At 40.1% G+C, this 18007-nt stretch overlaps 1 protein-coding gene across 1 annotated transcript; it reads right to left on the bottom strand.

Annotated features, from left to right (window-relative positions):
- Window positions 1-7437: 7437 nt before the first annotated feature.
- On the bottom strand, window positions 7438-8653 carry MELLADRAFT_37758 (uncharacterized protein; the record flags this gene model as incomplete). The annotated part of the gene is made up of 5 exons (XM_007412837.1): window positions 7438-7567; window positions 7682-7770; window positions 7878-8153; window positions 8248-8420; window positions 8494-8653. Coding segments are annotated over 5 exons (828 nt in total), but the record flags the coding sequence as incomplete, so codon positions are not given.
- Between the last annotated feature and the right edge of the window lie 9354 nt (window positions 8654-18007).

Here is an 18007-nt window from a genome sequence, read left to right as displayed (position 1 = left end):
GCTGCTCGATTTGATCAAAGACAACCCTGTATTCATCTATTCAAGCAACAATCCTCAGCCTCCGGTTGAGAAGCAACTGGCCATCACTTTGGAGAGACTCGGCAGTAATGGGAACGGTGCGTCTGTGGGACGTTTCGCTCGGAACTACAAAGTGGCTCATGGCTCAGTGATCAATTGTACCCGCCGGGTTATTCACGCTATTCTAGAAGTAGGAGGACACTATCTCAGTTGGCCAAATTCGAATAGGCGCAAGGCAATCTCAACTGTGCTGGCGCGTGACGGATTCCCAGGTTGTGTGGGATTTGTGGACGGAACGACAGTACCTCTTTTCCAGCGGCCTGGCCGAGACGGTGAGGTCTTTTTTGACAGAAAGCATCGTTACTCAATCAACGTGCAGATCATTTGTGACTGTGACCGGAGGATTACGTATGCATACGCTGGGTGGCCTGGGTCTTGCTGTGACAGCACCGTTTATTCTAAAACGGAGATAGCCATTCACCCGGAGCGATATTTTGATCGAGGTATGTTTCCACGTGGTTTTTCCATTTGCATTCTCATGATCATTGTCTGATTGTTTTTGCTTGGTTTGCCAGGAGAATACATCGTTGCGGATTCTGCTTACGTGCCATCCGAAACCGTGGTGCCATCGTATAAGGGCCAGGCTGCCAAAGTCAACAGGAATAAGGACTTCAATTGGTGTGTGGCCAAAGCACGCGTGCGCAATGAGCATTGTATTGGGATCCTCAAATCTTGTTGGGCCTCGCTGCAAGGTTTAAGGCTTTCTTTGAATCGTCGTGAGGATATGGAACATCTCCTCAAATGGGTCCGCGCCTGCATTATCTTACATAATATGCTGGCGGATCTTGGCAATACTTGGCAAGAAGACGATGGGGAATTACTTCTGCCCGAACCTGGTGAAGCCGGTCGTTTCCAAGGTGGTTCAACTGCGGATCCTGCGGTCATTGAGCAAGGGAGGGCCAAGCGTGAGGAAGTGCGAGACTATGCAGTGGCCTACAATTGGGAATCTGGGGGCCTTCCGATTGTATCTTGAGCTCTGCGTGATTTACTCCTCACTTCGAATCTTTTTTTTTTGTGTCATATCTCCATTATTTGTAACTTCGCGTTTCTCCGTGTGTGTGTAGCGTGGTTTTGTTTCTTGGTCCTCATGCTGTATGAAGTTGTTGTCTTTCTCTGCGTTTGTGGTTGTTGTCTCTGTTCTTTCTTGCTTTGTGGGTCTCAAAGATGATAATGAAAAAAGTTGTTCTCGCCATATTCTTCCCATAATAACATGGCTCAGGAAATCAATCTCAAAGAAAGGTACTTAGAAAGGTACTTTTTCCGAGTGAGGCATGTAGATCCTCAGCAAATTCATCTCAAAGATAGGTAATTAGTCCGAGAGAGGCTTTTAGAAACTTCGCGAGGTAAAATTTCATAGAAATCACCTAACGCTGAACAACAACCAAGTTCCGAGAGAGGCTTTTAGAAACTTCGTGAGGTCAAATTTCATAGATATCACCAAAGGCTGAACAACAACCAAGTTCAGGTAAACTTCGCGAGGTCAAATTTCATAGAAAGAGAAGAAAGTGAAAGACCAGGTACACGATACAGAGAACACAATACAGAGAGAAGGGATTCGAGCCATTGCGATCAAGATAATACACAATATAGAGAGAAAAAGGACAGAGAACGGAAATGACAACAAGTCAAGCAATACAGATAAGATACTTCGCCGAAGAATTTCGAATGAGCATCCAACCAAATTACAACTAAGCTGCTTCACTCTCTGGGTATATCAGGCGGATGTAAGCCTCAAGCTCCTCAGGTGTTTTGCCTTCCATGACCAAACGTTGACAAAACGTGCTACGCTCCTTTTGAACTTCTTTGGCCAATTGACGTGCTTCGGCGTCGCGCTGCTCTTGACGATCAAGGAAATATCTCTCCTTATCCCAGCTCAAGGCAGATGTGCGTGCCTCCGAATCTGCTCGCATTCGATTGGATTCGAATCGCTGGCGCCACTCATTAGCTTCGGTAAGCATTTGGATCTTTGCATTGTTCCCTTCTTTCAAAGCGTGCGCGAGTGAATGCTTGTTTTCCTTGCTATGGACAGTCGATGGGTTGATGGAAGGTAAAGGGTTCAGAGCGCGACGTGAAAGAGTCGCGCGAGATCCTCCGCGCGATTGCGTAGCGGGTGTTACAGCCATCGAAGCTTTGTCTTCCGAGCTTGCGTCCAAAGCGAGTTCTTCAGGTGTAAGTTTAGCCAGCTTGCGATCATAAGGTTTGGACACTCGGCCTGGGCCAGAGGTTCGGCGAAAAGGTAGTTTGGACGCTTTGACAGGCTTGATCACATTGATGGCCTCGACAGCCATCGAACCTTCGTCTTCAGAACTTGCGTCCAAGGCGAGTTCTTCAGGGGTAAGTTGAGCCAGCTTGCAATCATAAGGTTTGGAGACTCGGCGAACGGGCAGTTTGGAAGCTTTGACAGGCTTGATCACGTTGAAGGCCTCGTTTGTTTCTTTTGCGTTGGTTGGTTCTTTCGGGGTGGGAGGTGGAGAACTGAGGCTGATTTCTTCATTGAGCAAGGAACGGTAGTGTTTGTTGAGGGGATTAGATTTCGCAGTTGAAGTGGCCAAATCGGCCGCGTGGGAGCCTTCGCTTTCATCGCCTGACATGCGGTTGACAAGAGGGTGGTTCACATGTTTGTCATTCAGCGCAGCTGGGTAAAAATGTATCAAAATGTTTAGTTTTGGGTCAGACTCATAGTGAGTTTTCATTTGAAACATATTAAACTTACCAGGTCCGATGTGTCGACCTTGGCGCGGGGAAACTGCCGAATGGTCGTGACCATCGGTAGTTTCCCCATCAGATACATGTTTGGCACCCACCGCGTTTGCTGGGACATCACCGTGATCGCTGTTGTCCTTGTCCGAAGAGTTCGGCCCGACGCCGCTGTCGAGGATGCCAAACGGAGTCACATTCCCTTTATCATGGAATAGTGCATCCATATCTTTGTAACATGGGCACATGGACTCTAGCAAATCTTCCATCATATGAATTCCGTCGGCAACATTTTTGGCAGAGAGGCCACTGCCAGTCTTGATACTGAAAGCTCTGGCGGAGGCGTACTTGGATTTGTACCGTTTGAGTCGCTGGTAGAGGATGCGGCCATTCAATTGCATCACCGTGGTATTGTGCCTGATGTTGTAGTTGTTATTGAGCTTGATGGCGAGCGGATTCAAAAGCGATCTGGGATTCATCGGCTGGCCAGAAACTCTGGTGTGGCTACCACCACCGAACAGGGCGTTTCGAATGTGCGGCTTGGAAAGGTAAGTTATGATTGTTTGATAGTCCACGTGGTCCAAGGTTGGGCTATCCCTAGTCGACTTCGTGCCCGCGTTCGCAGAAGCCATACGATCTCGTTCCGTCGCCGCCATTCGAGATCGCCTTACAGCAGCTGGGGTCGGTTTTGAGCCAGTGGGTACTCCAGCAGCCAGAAGGTCCTCTTCAATCTGGGCCTTGGTGCGACAAGTTCGACGAGTGCCCTACAAATCAAGGCAGGGTCAGACAGTAGGCCGTGGGACAGATTGTTCAATAGGAATGCATCACCGCGCACCTGGGCTGACTGTTGTGATTGAGGCGCCATTCCAAAGATCCAAATGATAGCACAAGCGGTATGATAGAGCGATGGAGAAGATAGCAATAGCGAACGAGAGAAATTTGAAGATGTTGATATTCAACCTGAAATGAAAACCGAATGATATTTCGAGAGAAAATTGAAGATGTTGATATTCAACCTGAAATGAAAACAAAATGATATTTAGTCAAACAAAATGGAAAGGTGACTCACTTGAGGTAGCAGGCTTAAGTAGTATGCAATCGCGAGTATGATTTGATATGTGGATGAAAGACCTGAAGTCACATGGACTGACCCACGCGCGCGCTTCATGCGTTGTTCAAAGCCAGTGAATACCTGGTGATCAGAGTCCTGAAGTTGTTTGAAGCCAGTGATTGCTTGGTGATCAGAGTCCTGAAAGGAACTATAAACTTGCGTGATCAGTTGCAGACGCGGGGTGACTGGAGGAGACGTCTTGATGCAGGAAGCCGGTGGTCCAGATTGAGAAATTTTGCGATGATGTGGGTATACACCGTTGAAAGACTTGGTTTTGGCGGTTGCGGGTTTTTTTTTGCTCGACTGAGTTTGTTAATGAAAGAGGTGAAGAAAAAAAAGAACCCAAAAAAATATATATCCAGGGCCAAGAAAATAAAGAAAGGTACCACGGAGTTTTTTTTTGGGGTTGTGTTGCCCTGTTTTCATTTGATTTGTAGAGCAAAATTTTATGAATTTTAAAGCGACTTAGGTGACCGCAAAACAGTGAACCACCTCTTAAGGTGAATCACTGACTTATAAATAAAGACAAATTTTAAGGTTCCCGGACGGAACGTAAAACTTAAAAAAATGTTGTAAAATGTCTACTTGAACCGCCCTAATACATACACCTGTCTTGTGTTTAATGTTCAGCCCTTTTTCCTACCCACAATCTTAACCACCAAATAGTCTACCTCACTACTTCACACTTCTTGCATACAAACAGCACTAGAAACTGGTTTCATATGGACTTGACAGGATACAACTTTAGATTTAATCAAGAACAATTTTGTAATGAAAGACTTGCACATACTTGGAAAATCAATCTCATCCAGCCAATTTTCTTGCTTCTGGTCCCTTTGCATAATTTTTGAAGGAGCAAAAGTAATGCCTGCAGAGAGAGAATGGACCGACTTGTCCAATGACGACAGATCATTAGGGTGGCACCAGCCCCTCAATTTAAAAATAGACAAACTTGAACATTGACAAGTGCAAGGGAAAAGATACACAGCATGGCAAGTCTTTACCATTTAAGATCTTTCAACCCCATCACCAATCATGGTAATCCTCATACAAAGTTTACACATCAAATCAATTTTCTATGACGCAATTTTTGAAGAGGGCCATGCAATTTTTGGCTATATGGTACAAAGATCTTTTGATCACTAATCAAAGATAAGAATAACACCTTCACCTTGCCATCAGATGAGACTATCAAGGTTGAATTGGCTAAGCCCAATTAAAGTCCACCACCTGTAAGCATCAAACTTATTATTGTTTTGACCAATTTCATCTACCCCTTAGAGACCAGGCACCCATTTTCTGGTGTTTGCAGTACTAAAACCAGTTTTTTTACATTTTGTCATGTCCTTGTCTCAAAATTATTCATTTATCCATTTGAGACACCATACACAATGTGATTGGCAAATTGTTACACAAGTGACATCTTCTAGCATAGCACTCACACTCAAACAGATTCAAGAGTTGAAAACCTGCTATCAGTGCACAAGAATCTGGTCAAATTTTGCCTTATCCCAATTATCCCCTTCATCTAATTCTAATTACAAATATTTGATGTATTGTTAAGCAATTAAATTGATTTGACTGTCCTCTTGCCCATATACAAATGATATTGCTGAGTGTCTTGCTCCTTCTCAATCAACAAACTCCTAATTAAAAAATTGAATCACTTGACCCTTGATGGATGGTCTGTAGAATTCAAATGATGGCCTGGTATAACCTCTGCCAGCAGACCATACTTTGTTGGTGTTCAATTGAAAAATTGATTTTAAGAGGTTAGAAAATAAATGAGTACATAAAAAGATTAAAAGATAGGATTGACAAAATGTGGCATGATGATTGGAGATACAGTTTAACCATATGGAAATACTTTACTCCAATCAATTTGATTAATTTTCATTCACACTTATATATACTTGTCTAATTTTTGTACTACAGCTGTTTTGGAAATAAATGTTGATGCTGTTGTTTTTGATTATCATTTTTCATATCCATGGTCAATTGGCGTGCCAGGTTATTTATCCCAATTGGGATCCAAAATGGAGTTCATGCAAGCTCAAGCCAGTTCAAGTGTTGGCATCAAGGGTTGAAGCTGGCTTTGAGCAAGCAATGTGAATCAACCTTGGGCTGTGTCATCAGCCATTTCTGTGCTTTTCCTACCAGATTGAAAACCACAGATATGAAAAAAAAACAATGACAGCCAGATTTATTTTTGAGACAGCTGTAATTTTCTTTCCTCATTAGATATAAGATTTCATTCTTATATTCACTTGACTTATAATTCCCTTTTCTTTTCTTTGCTTGATATCTTTTCTACTGTTGTAGATCAGCACCTTTCCCAATACTGATAGAGGAAGTAAGATCCTTTGTTCCATCTCACTCAAAGCACTATTATCAGATTTTTGCAGGTGCTTAGGGTGTTCCAAAACACTTATACATTCTCATACTTCACAGAAAGTCTGCATGCCAACACTAGCTGAATTCCACTGACATGTAGCAGATGCTTGGCAACCATGATACAACAGCCAAGCTTCAGGCCGCCTTCAAGCCCACCTAAAAATTGGCCTGATCTTCTTCCTTCAAAAGAGGCATAAATCCACAGAGTTCTCTCAGATTCAAATCTCAATGATCACATGAATTTTTTGATTCCAATAAGTCACAGTGCTGATCAATTAAATGAAAGCAAATGTACAAAATCACCTCTCTTAAATGAAGTTTATTCAAAAGGACAAAACTCAAGACCTTGAAGATGATCTAGCCACACAGTAAAGATCTCTTTGTAAACTAAATCCTCATAAGACCAAAATGATCAAAGGTCCAAGTACGTTGAATCAAAAACACCTTCAACTCCTAAACATTCATCAAACCAACTTCAGCAGAAAAATTCCAATCAAAAAATTCCTTCTTTCTTTTATAATTATCATCTCAACTTTATTTTCTTTGTTTATAAACTTTTTCACTTTGTACTACTTACAAGAAAGAAAAAAACAAAATGTAAAAAAAATGCATTTTCATAAACCATATATCAAAAAGAAAAAAAAATCATCTACACAAAGACAAAAAAGAAAGTATATATAGATGTATATGTATGTATATGTTTTATAATATCACAGCAAAAGAATTGTGAACAATGCGTTTTCCAAAAAAAAAAAATACCTAACCTAAGCAAAAGAAAAAAAATTATTACTTTTCCCTTTTTTTGCCATTACTAAAAAAAATCACACTTGCTAAAAAAAAGTTAAAATCAAAGAAAGAAAAAATGAAAGAAAAAAAGAAAATGATAGGAATTTTTTGGTAATGAAAAGATTTTGTGCTAAAGAAAACAAAAAACATATTCACATTGATATTCAAACCTCAATCATCAGAAACACACCAACCAAAATTCAAACCATGCAAAAACCAAAAAAAAATCAATTCAGCTCAGAAGAAAAAAAACCATCATATCTACTATGTATATGTTAACATTTTTCTTTTCTTTAACCGGCAGATAAACCAGGCATTCTGATAGACCTAATCCAGAAAAAAAATTCAAGTTAAATTCAAAGTTCCAATGATCAACAAAACAAAACAAAGTAGAAGACAAACCTATATAATTCAGAATGTTCAAACCTCCAAGTCTTATCATCTAATTCTAAAAACCTATGATCAGTTAACCTATCAGCCGTAGGTCTTAATTCAGGATCCCTAAGAAAACCAACCACCCAATAAAAAAATAATTCAAAAAAAAAACTCCATCAATTATGAATGATTCGCAAGAACATCAAGATTCTTCGAAAAAAAAACCCGTTTGAGACATACACGATAAAACATTGAGCTAAGAAATGATCCGACATTCTACCCAATTTCACATCATCAGGTACAGGTGGTCTAAGTCTTTCAGCTCCCAACTATTCAAAAATTTCAACCATATCGCCCATTGGAAAAACATCATCAATCAACTTTCATCATATGATCACCAACCGAACCCCCCCAAAGAAAAGAAAAAACCACAAACCTTAAACATAGCTTGGATAGCTTCTTCATCACTCCAAGGTCTTCGACCAGCAAACATTTCCAAAACAACACAACCCAGCGACCAAATATCTACTTTGGCACTATACCCTTTCTTTCCAGGATTATGTACGACTTCAGGTGCCATCCAAAAAATCGAACCTTGTAATGACATTTGTGTATTATCTTGATAAATGTTATCTGATTTTTTGGAAATACCAAAATCCGAGATTTTACAATTTCCATTTAAATCTACCAATAAATTATCAGCTTTTAAATCCTATTTCAAGATCAATAAACAAAATCATATAAAAGAAATTGAGATGAGTTACTTGGAATTGATTGATTTAATTAATTTTTTAAAAAAATCTTACCCGATGTAAGATATGAAGACTGTGTAAATATTTCAATCCTTCAAGAACTTGTGAAGTAAAAGATTTGATCACATTCAATTCAAATGCACCATGTCTTCTCAAACAACGTCCGATAGATCCACCAGGAATATACTCTAAGAAAATACTCAAATAGACTGTCGTTTCCTCAAAACCTGTTTTGTGACACCAAAATCAAAAGATTAGTCTAAGAATCATAAAAGAAAGGAGCAGAATAAACGATCTAACCAAGGTATTGAACAATGTTAGGATGTTCCAGATCTCTCATCAAATGAATTTCAGATTTAAGTGCTGCAACTACACTCTTTTGTCTTTCATCATCTCGATCACTTCTTGTCTTTGGTAATTCGACTTGTTTCACTGCTAACATCTCACCATTTGTAGCATTCAGTGCTCTTTGGAAAAGGAAGAGTCATTTATATTTAAGTATCAACTACATTCCTGCCACAGAGATAATCGAAGAAACTCACAGATATACTTGACCGAAACTTCCTTTCCCGATCAGTTCACCCTTCACCCATTTGAACGAAACTAAGAATCCAAAGGAAATTCATTTAGCACAAAAGTTCAGTCTTTCAAGATGAAAACAGTCAAGAAAACACAAACAATTGTCCGGATCTTCATATCGATCAGCAGAATGAGTTTCATCAATCGAAGCAGGGATCGATAAATTCATAGAACCAGGCACGACTTCCTCAATCCTAGCACCCCATAGCTTTGTACTCTTCCTTCTTAATAAAGCACTCTGAGATCCATTTCCAACAGCACTACTGATATCACCAGCACTCAATGCATTCGAACTCATCGGTCCACCTCTCTTCAATAGCTTTTTCTTTTCTTGCGCTACCACTCTGATCGAACGAGCTCTACCATTCAATCTTGAAGGTTGTGGTGATGGTGATGGGGTTGGACTGATAGGTGAACATGGAGGTAATGGTCCAATATCAATAGGTTTATCTAGATCATGATGTGGGAAGAATTCTTCTAAATGTTCATAAACTTCATCAACTGCTGGTCTAACTGCCCAATCATCGCCAGTGAACGAAGTCCTCCGATCTCCATCGCGTTTAGTCGCACTTGGGATCATCAGACTACTCGTACTTGTGCTAGAGGAATGATGCTGATTGATATTGGTGGGTGGAGCCAATCGAGGTGGGCGTACAGGACGTTCATCAGCCGTATCAGTCTTTAAGGTCAACTTGGGTTTACCGGTAGATAAAGGAGCTGTTGTGGTTATGATTGAAGGTTTCATTGGTGTTACAAATGTTCCCACCAACTCATCATCTCCATCATCCTCAATGATTCCAAAAGGATTCTGATTTTTGAAAAGTTCCGGACCACTAGAGTGAACAGTGGTTGGATTTGAAGAGACACTCGTACGCCATGTACCATTAGAAATAGATGTCGAGGTCGGGCTTCGAGTAGCTGTCGTATCACTTATCGATGGTCGAGTGACCATGCTTGATTCCGTTTGCAATTGGTCGAATCTGGCTGCTAGATCTTTCGAGAGCTCATCTGCACGTACTGTCGAAACACCTTCGTCTCCATACCCACCGTCTTGACCCGATTGACGAAGTGAGTTTTCTTTTGAACGTTGTGGCAGCAGAGTGGGAGTCAAGATGAGTGGACCTGATGGTGATTCAAGATCTCCTGAGATATATGCGAGTTGAGAAGACGAATGATCTTCGGGAGTGCCAAGTCCAAGATCTTTCAACGATGATGATGATGAGTCTTCGAATCGTGCCTTTTGACCGGCTGTTGAAGATAATAAGCTGACTTCAGTTGCTGGGCTTATACAGTCACTACTAGGTGAGCTACGGGCCGAATTAGGTCGTCGTGTATGGGACTTCCTATCGAGACCATGCCGAGGTGAATGATAATAACCTCGCTCACCAAATTCCTCTGTGACCAATCGTGAAGACAGAGGTGAGTGAAGGGACGAATCAGAAGATCGTACAGAACTAGCCTTGCTCGCACTCTTGTGTTGATGTGGTGGCCTTCGTAAAGCTCCTCGTCCAGGCGTTAAAGAAAAATCTTCGCCCGTTCGTTGAGTAGCTGGGGCTACATCATCTAGACGCTGACTGCTATTAATCAGTGCTGGGGAAGATGGTTGACGAGGTGGAAGGCTGTAAGCGTTCAATGCACGGCTGACAGGTCGAATGCGAGGTGGTAGAGAAGCACTCATACTTGAGTTCGGGGTGGGATTGGGTCTAGTACGCCTGACACCAGCTTGGTCGGTCTCAGGTTCAAGTTCACGAACACGTTCTCGACGGTGCTCTCCTTGTTGGAATGAATCCTGTAGTACATCACCTGGTCGACACTGAAGAGCTGAATGACTTACAGCCTGTTGAATATGAGCTTGGGTGGCAAGAGGAGCTTGCATGGGACGTTCTATTCGTTGGTTAAGGATTGGAGATCACGCAATTCATTGATAGGTTAGCAGGTTAGCAAAAGCATCGACAAGCAGCTAGGAAGATAGGGACATCTTCGTTTCAAGATTGCGTACAAAACAATGGAGTAACTGACCCAAGGAATGAGTAGCTCGACTCGGGGTGGTTTCAGACGACCAATGTGGATTCCTTACAGGCTCCAAGTAGCGATGATCATTCGAGAGCGGTACTGCTGTACGAGGAGGTTGCGGGTGTTGTACAAAGCCGTGGAGAGCTTGTTGACGAGCCGATGAGACGGTCTGACCTCTGAGTTCAGCTCTCGCATATCCAGATGAGGAACTAGGTCGAACTCCATAACCCGGTGTACCAGGTGCACGTCCCCTTAGGGGAGTAGGTTGGGGAAACGCCACAGTAGGAGCTAAATTCGGGTGACTGGGTCCAGCTCGAGAGGATGAAGTTTGAGGCAAAAGTTGTAGGGAACGCTGGGTGATAAGCTCACTGCTCTGGCCTGAATGATTGTTACTGCGTGGTATGCGTAATGGAGCAGGTGCTCGACCAGAAATCGTAGCATTAGAACTAGGAGGTCTTTCGGTACCTGGTAGAGGTGGATGAGTAGCACCAGGTAGTGCCCAATGTGGATGATCATGGTGATGACGTAAATCGTCCATACTTTTGGCTGCTTGCATATCACGTCGACTAGATGAAGAGGGTATATGATCGTTTGGAAGACGAGACCGTGAAGGATCAGCTACTCGAGAGTCAGGACGGCCATCGGCGAACTGAGAGGGAGACAGAATATGAGGAGGGGCAGGTTCTGATGGTCGACGATCATGCAGAGCATGAGTTCTAGAGTTGGCTTCAGTCCTAGAATTGTGACCTGCAGATGTACGGGGGGAGATCCGATTTTCTAGGTGTTCGGTCGAAGGGCCCTTGCCTTGACGAGGAAGAAGGTAACTAGGGATCTCAAAAGGTGTGTTTGAGGAAGTGATAGCCATAAGGGCAGAGGCTTGACGTTCATCATTGAAGGCAGGAGAGCGAGGGGAGGTATGGGAAGGTAAGTGAGAGTGAGGTGCTAGTGAAGGCTGATTAGGAATGGATTGAGATGAATTTGAATGTGGCCAGCGTGAGCGATTAGAACGAAGGCTATTACCGAATTCAGGAGATTCTCTGCCAGGAGAAGAAGTATAAGTGTCATATTTCGGATGAGTGATTGATTCTGGAGAGTGAGGTGAATGAATGGCAGTACGATGAGCTGAAGTAGGAGGTAATGTTTGAGATGAATGAGCTGAATGAGGTGTGAAAGGAGAACTGGTAGTGATCGGAAGAGTCGAAGAGATGACGATGAGCATTGGTGGATCTGAATCTTGATTAGACCTCATACAAAGATCCCAAAGTTGCCAATCGTCTAATGGTAAACCAATCGGTTGACCAGCTCTAGATCTCGAGATTCGACAAGTAGCATGTTCATCATCATAGATTCCAAGTTTTGCATAGATCCGTTCTTTGATTGCAGCAGGAGATGAAGAAGCTGATAAGTCAACAAAGTAAGCAGCATCGCTATCACGAGTGACTAAGACTTGAGAACCCGAAGGAATCCTAGGAGGTCTTGGATCGATTGAATCAGAATGTCTTGATGAATCGGTGGAGATGATTGAGGAACGATGAAGAGGAGGACTAGGCAATGCATGAAGTGAAGGTGAAGTGATTGAATTAGATGACTGAAAGAGAAGATTGATGAGTTTGATGAGTGATTGAAGAGAGAAAAGAAAATGAAAAAGAAAGATTACTAAACTGAGTAAATTGATAGATTGGATGTTGTTGGTTGAGATTGCTTGTGAGTCTGAGTTCGACTGGTGACTTCGAAACCAGACATCGGATGAGGAATTGATGGTTTGATGGGATGGATGGATGGCTATGGATGGGTTGGATGGATTGAAGAAAAGAAAAGAAAAGAGACTTTGATAAAGTGAAAACCAAATACTGAATGTGAAATTCTAATGAGAAATGTTGTGTTACTGTATTGTGTTCAGTCTTGAGTATTAAATTCACTGACTCGAAGAATAAAATTCGAAATCAAGAAAACTACATAAGAAGTAGAACCTTCAATTTCCTTGGATAATTCAACTTGACACTCTAAAACTTCTTTCATCTCATCATACTTACTTAATCAAAAGAATTTCCTTCATGATCTTTTAAAAATATATAATCAATTGGTTTGTATATTTTAACTTCTTCTTTTGGCGCTACATACATGACCATTTCTCTCATTACCGACCGAGACCAATAATTAATCAAGCATTTCATCAACATCACAAGAACATTCAACTTCAAAGAAAGTTTCATAAGCATTTTAAACCAATCTTCTTCTCAACCGACCGACTTGATCTTGTATTCTTATCTTAACACCGATGATTTAAAGTGGATGTCAGTCAATGTTCTTTTCCATAAAATATTGGCAACTTTACACCGATCGACAAGATTACATACAACACTATACCATGTGATTTGTATAAATTGTATATATCATATCTAATCATCAAAAAAAATGGAAGACTAAAAAAATCAAAAATGGATGTTTCAAATGAGTTTTGATGATTGAATTGAAATTTATCATATGTCTATCTAAGCCCCAATCTTAAACAACAACTCACTTAACTTTAACAAATCATCTGACATCAAAAAGTCAGTGTGTGGGTAACTAACGTGTTGGTGAGCAATTTATAAAAATTGGGTCACCAACTTATGGTCACCACTGGCACTTATGTTCATCAAATTTTGATCAATCAATCAAACTTGATGGAGCTGTGAAGCTTTTGCAAAACAAACCATTGTGGAGCACATTCGAGGTGAAAGCAGCAGATACCTCTTCCATGTGGGGTCAGCAACTAATAGGGTGTGTTCACTTAGGCAATTTCTGTTCAGAAATTCAAATATTAGTCTGCAAAATATAAAGTCCTGGTTTGGTGGAGTATAGTTGATTTTTTGCATTTTAAAATTTACAGAATGCAATTTCTGTCCAGAAATTCCTTTAAGTGAATGCACCCTTAGTAACCACACAGGGAGCAAGATTTGATGTGGTTGTAGGGATCGCAGGTCTAAAGCGGGTCCATAGTGGACCTGTCTGTCCTTTAGCATTAAACCAATGCTAAATCATGTTGGTAACACAACCATAGTGGATGCTCCCACTACATAAATCAGGCCTGGGTTCTTATAAGATCCCAAATGTAAGCCAATCTCCATCCATGAATACCTTTTAAGCCCAAGTTAAACTTTGTGCTAGTGTAAAATTACAAAAACTATAATACATATTTGAGATCATGATCAACTGAAAAGTTCAAAAATCTAGAACTTCAGCAGTTAAAGTATTAACAAAGTCAAAAAGAAAACATGACCTACATTGTCAATAAGGAAGCATATTGAGCAAGGAAACTACCATGTAATAGGTGATATATACACAGTAAGCATTATACATTTACAGTACTCAAAGTTGTGTATACTTTGCCATGTATAGTTTTTTTTTGTTTTTTTGAAGCTAGACACAACCCAGAAAAAGTATGTCTTTTGTTCAAAGCTAAAAAATATGTACTTCTGAGCCAGAAACATAGTTTTTCCTGGCTGTGTGTAGTTGTGAAAAAGAAAAAGAAACTATAGTGGCTCTCAAACCTGCCCCGGTTTTCAAAAAACCCAGTTGACCCAGTTGTTTTTTGGCAGTAACTTTGTGTATCAAGTTGACATTTGTTGACAGCTCCCAGCCAAAAATTCAACTGGGGCAACCGGGTTTTTTGAAACTGGGTAAGGTTTGAGAGCCACTTATGTACAGCAAAGTATAGACAACTTTGAGTACTGTAATTATCCCCAAGTGTGAATGGGAAAATGATTATTATTGTACAGCTGTTTCAACAAAAATTGATTCTTTTAAAAATCTTGTCAACGTGCAAAACCTGGGTTTTTTCTCTCACTTGGTTTTGTCTCTACGCTAATTGAAGGAATACAGAAAATATTAAACCTATAATCAAGTTTTTTCTCAGTATTTACCCACTGCAGAGACGACTTTCTTCAAGAAAAAGTTGTCAATCTTTCTTGAAACAGCTGTAGTTTGTCATAAAAACATCTATCACTGCACACCTGAGCCATAACACCAAGGCCGCCACAGATACGATACTAGTATCGGTATCGTGTGGCACCGTATCCGGTCACTTGGGTATTGTACCCTGAGTATCGTAGCCGGGCTACGGCTACGATACCCAAGATGATTTCTGGCGGTATCGCCGATCAGAGTACGGTATTTAGTATCGTACTCAGCCTCCGATACGATACCGGATACCCCGTTGTTGCAGTATCCGGACTGATTGGTAAGTCATCTATCCCCTTTCCAATCCAAATCTCCCTGCTTTGGATCATTCAAAGCCGATTTGGGCTTTTAATTCACCGGATTTTGGCTTCAATACGATGCCGTACCGTATTGCTCTGTTTTGTGCAATACGGTACCCCACATACCTTGGAATGGTATCGTTAGAGACGATACGGTTCTGGGTATCGTATCCGGAGCCGTATACGATACCCAAAAGTCAAATATGTGGTATCGTGCAGCCGGCTACGGTACTGGTATCGCCGATACGATACCGGTACCGTATCTGTGGCGGCCTTGATAACACCCACACTACATATGTGCAACAAGCTGACTAAATTGTTAGCTATCTTGTACATAGAGGTTTGCTCAGTTCCCTAGTCATCTGAATAAGTAAATCACATGTGGTACATCATGTAACTTTTTCCAGTTTGACAAATTTGTCTCAAAAATTGACTACATATACCTTCATAGCTACTCAGGCAATACTCAGAAAGCCATTCAACAGCAACAGAATGGGTGTTACCTGAGTTTAGCCAATTGAATTACACCAAAACTCTGAGTCAGTGTATGTAGTCAATTTTTTGGAATGTTTTTGACAAGGTGGAAAAAATTACAGAAGGTGTTACATATGATATACTTATTAAGATGAGCCAAAAGCTGGGTGGCTCTGTATGTACATGATAGCTCCTAATTTTCTCATCCTGCTGCCCATATGTAGTGTGGATGCTATGGCTCAGGTGTGCAGTGATATGTCTTTTCAAAAAAAAACTACAATTTTAACCATTTTTCCAATCTTAGTTGGGGATAATATATAATGTTTACAGTGATAAATGTTACAGGTTGATCACATATGTTTTACATAGTAGGACAGTGCCTGACAATAGTAATAAAAGAGAGAAATAGCAATGATGAACCAGATCTGTGGCTACTAACTTTAAAAGGGCTCAAAGAGTACTTGTAAGGGCTTTTGAAGGTTGATATGAACAGATTGGTTGATTGGTAAAGCTATGTAAACTTGATTTGTTATTGTAAAGGATGAAGAATAAAATAAAAAAAGACAGAAGCAGGGGTTTATATACCTGTCAGAACAAGAATCAAGTGCACAGTAAAATAAGACAAATGCAACAAGTAGGTTAGTGTGAGCAGCTCCTTTGAACAACTAATCATTGAGCGGTAGATGATCACTTTTGATTGATACAATAAGATCTGCATATGTGATGATCTTTATTCCCGTAGAACCCTGATTCATCCGTGTAATTCTTTCTATAACAACCCTTCCTTTTAGCACAAGAACCCTAAATTTTCCTTCTTGGCAGCCATCATGTGCCAAGAAACCAAGAAGATTGGCTTCATATGAACAGCTGCTAAGTGGGGTTCCCAATCCAACTTAGTTGCTTGAACTAAGGCTACATGTGGTTATTAGAAAGATTATCATAAAAAATCACACAGGGTCAACTTCCAATTTGATCTGTGTGTAATGGGTTTGTTTGAATGATGTATATCTTTTAAAATATCATGTAGAAAGGGAAAAAATAGAAAACAGACTAAGTAGAAAAGGATAACTGAATACAAAATCATGATGAGATAGAAATGAACAGTTTGTGCACTATTCATGTAATTGATGATTATGTGTGTTTATTTGTATGTAATTAAGTATTAGTTGTTGGTAATTGATTATTAACAGATAGGAATGTGATGTAATTTGGGTCTCTAAACATGGTGTGTAATTATACTAATGGGTTGTACACTTGTCTATATCTCTAGATTCATAGCCATGATGTCATGGCTGTTTACCACCTTTCCAAATTTCATCTGTATTTCATTCCCATAGCATTCACAATCAATTTCTCTTTGATTATCCTTTTCTCTAGTGATATATTTTGCGCCCACACACCCTCTTGGTCCCTATTATGGTTACTCATGAGGTATTTGATGTTGTTGTTTGTTTGTTATGTTTATTTTTTTCAGAAAGAGCAACAATTTTATTTTTTATTCTTTGTGTTTTATTCCATTTTATTTTTATTTTTTTAAAAAAAACAGAGGGGATAGAAAGAAGGAGTGTAGCAGTAGTTGTCTTTTATTTTGTTAAGGTTCATTATTTAGTACTCTAGTGGTTCTGGTTTATTAGGTTGTTTTACTGTGTTTGGTTTTTTTGTTCTTAGTGTCTTTTATGGGCTGCTAGCCACCCCATAAGGCGTGTTTTATAATTTCATCAGAAATCTATCATCCTTGGCACTTAGCCTTGGGTTTTGCCCAAACATCTTTGCCTGCTTTAGTATAACCAATCACATGTAGGTTAATAATATGTAATAAGTTCATTGTAAGAAATTTGATATGCCGTTGGGGCGGCTTATGCCCTTGCTGACATACATCATGTGAAACTCACAGGCAGAATATAATAATATCCACTTATCACTTCTCAGCCATCAACCACCCAAAGGCTGAGCCCTAAAAAGATTCAGTCTAGACTTCAATTCCTCAAGAAACTCTTGGTATATAGCCTATCATGAGCATATTATCAAATCAAAAGTATATCTGTCCTTTCCCTTTCACATACATTAGCTTTCATAAAATTCCTCCATACACCTCTTCAGTCCATTCAATTTGATTTGTTTGATATTTTTGAGACTGAAGAACTTATTTCTTTTTTGTCTTATCACACCAAACTTGAAGTCATCATCCAAACTCATTCTTTTGTTAAATATTCTTCAATTTATATTCATATATACATAAAAAAACACATGTTCATTTGGTTTTTTTCCACTGTAGTATCAGTCTCACTTAAATTTAATGACCAAAACAATTTTAAACTTCTTAAATCTCTTTTTTGTTTTAAAAAAAGATCATTTAAATTTTAGTATCCAATCTTTCCACAACAAAACCTACTCAAAATTGTATTGTAAATCATACAGAGTACCAACACCACAGTGTCAGGAACCCATCAAGTGCAAGACCCAATCAAAAAGAGTTGTGATGAGTCTGACAAGATCTGTACTTCTCA

Source organism: Melampsora larici-populina, assembly GCF_000204055.1.
Source record: "Melampsora larici-populina 98AG31 unplaced genomic scaffold MELLAscaffold_33, whole genome shotgun sequence".
Taxonomy (NCBI): Eukaryota; Fungi; Basidiomycota; class Pucciniomycetes; order Pucciniales; family Melampsoraceae; genus Melampsora; species Melampsora laricis-populina.
The sequence above is the reverse complement of the archived record's forward strand: the minus strand, read 5'-3'. Positions and strand labels throughout refer to the sequence as shown.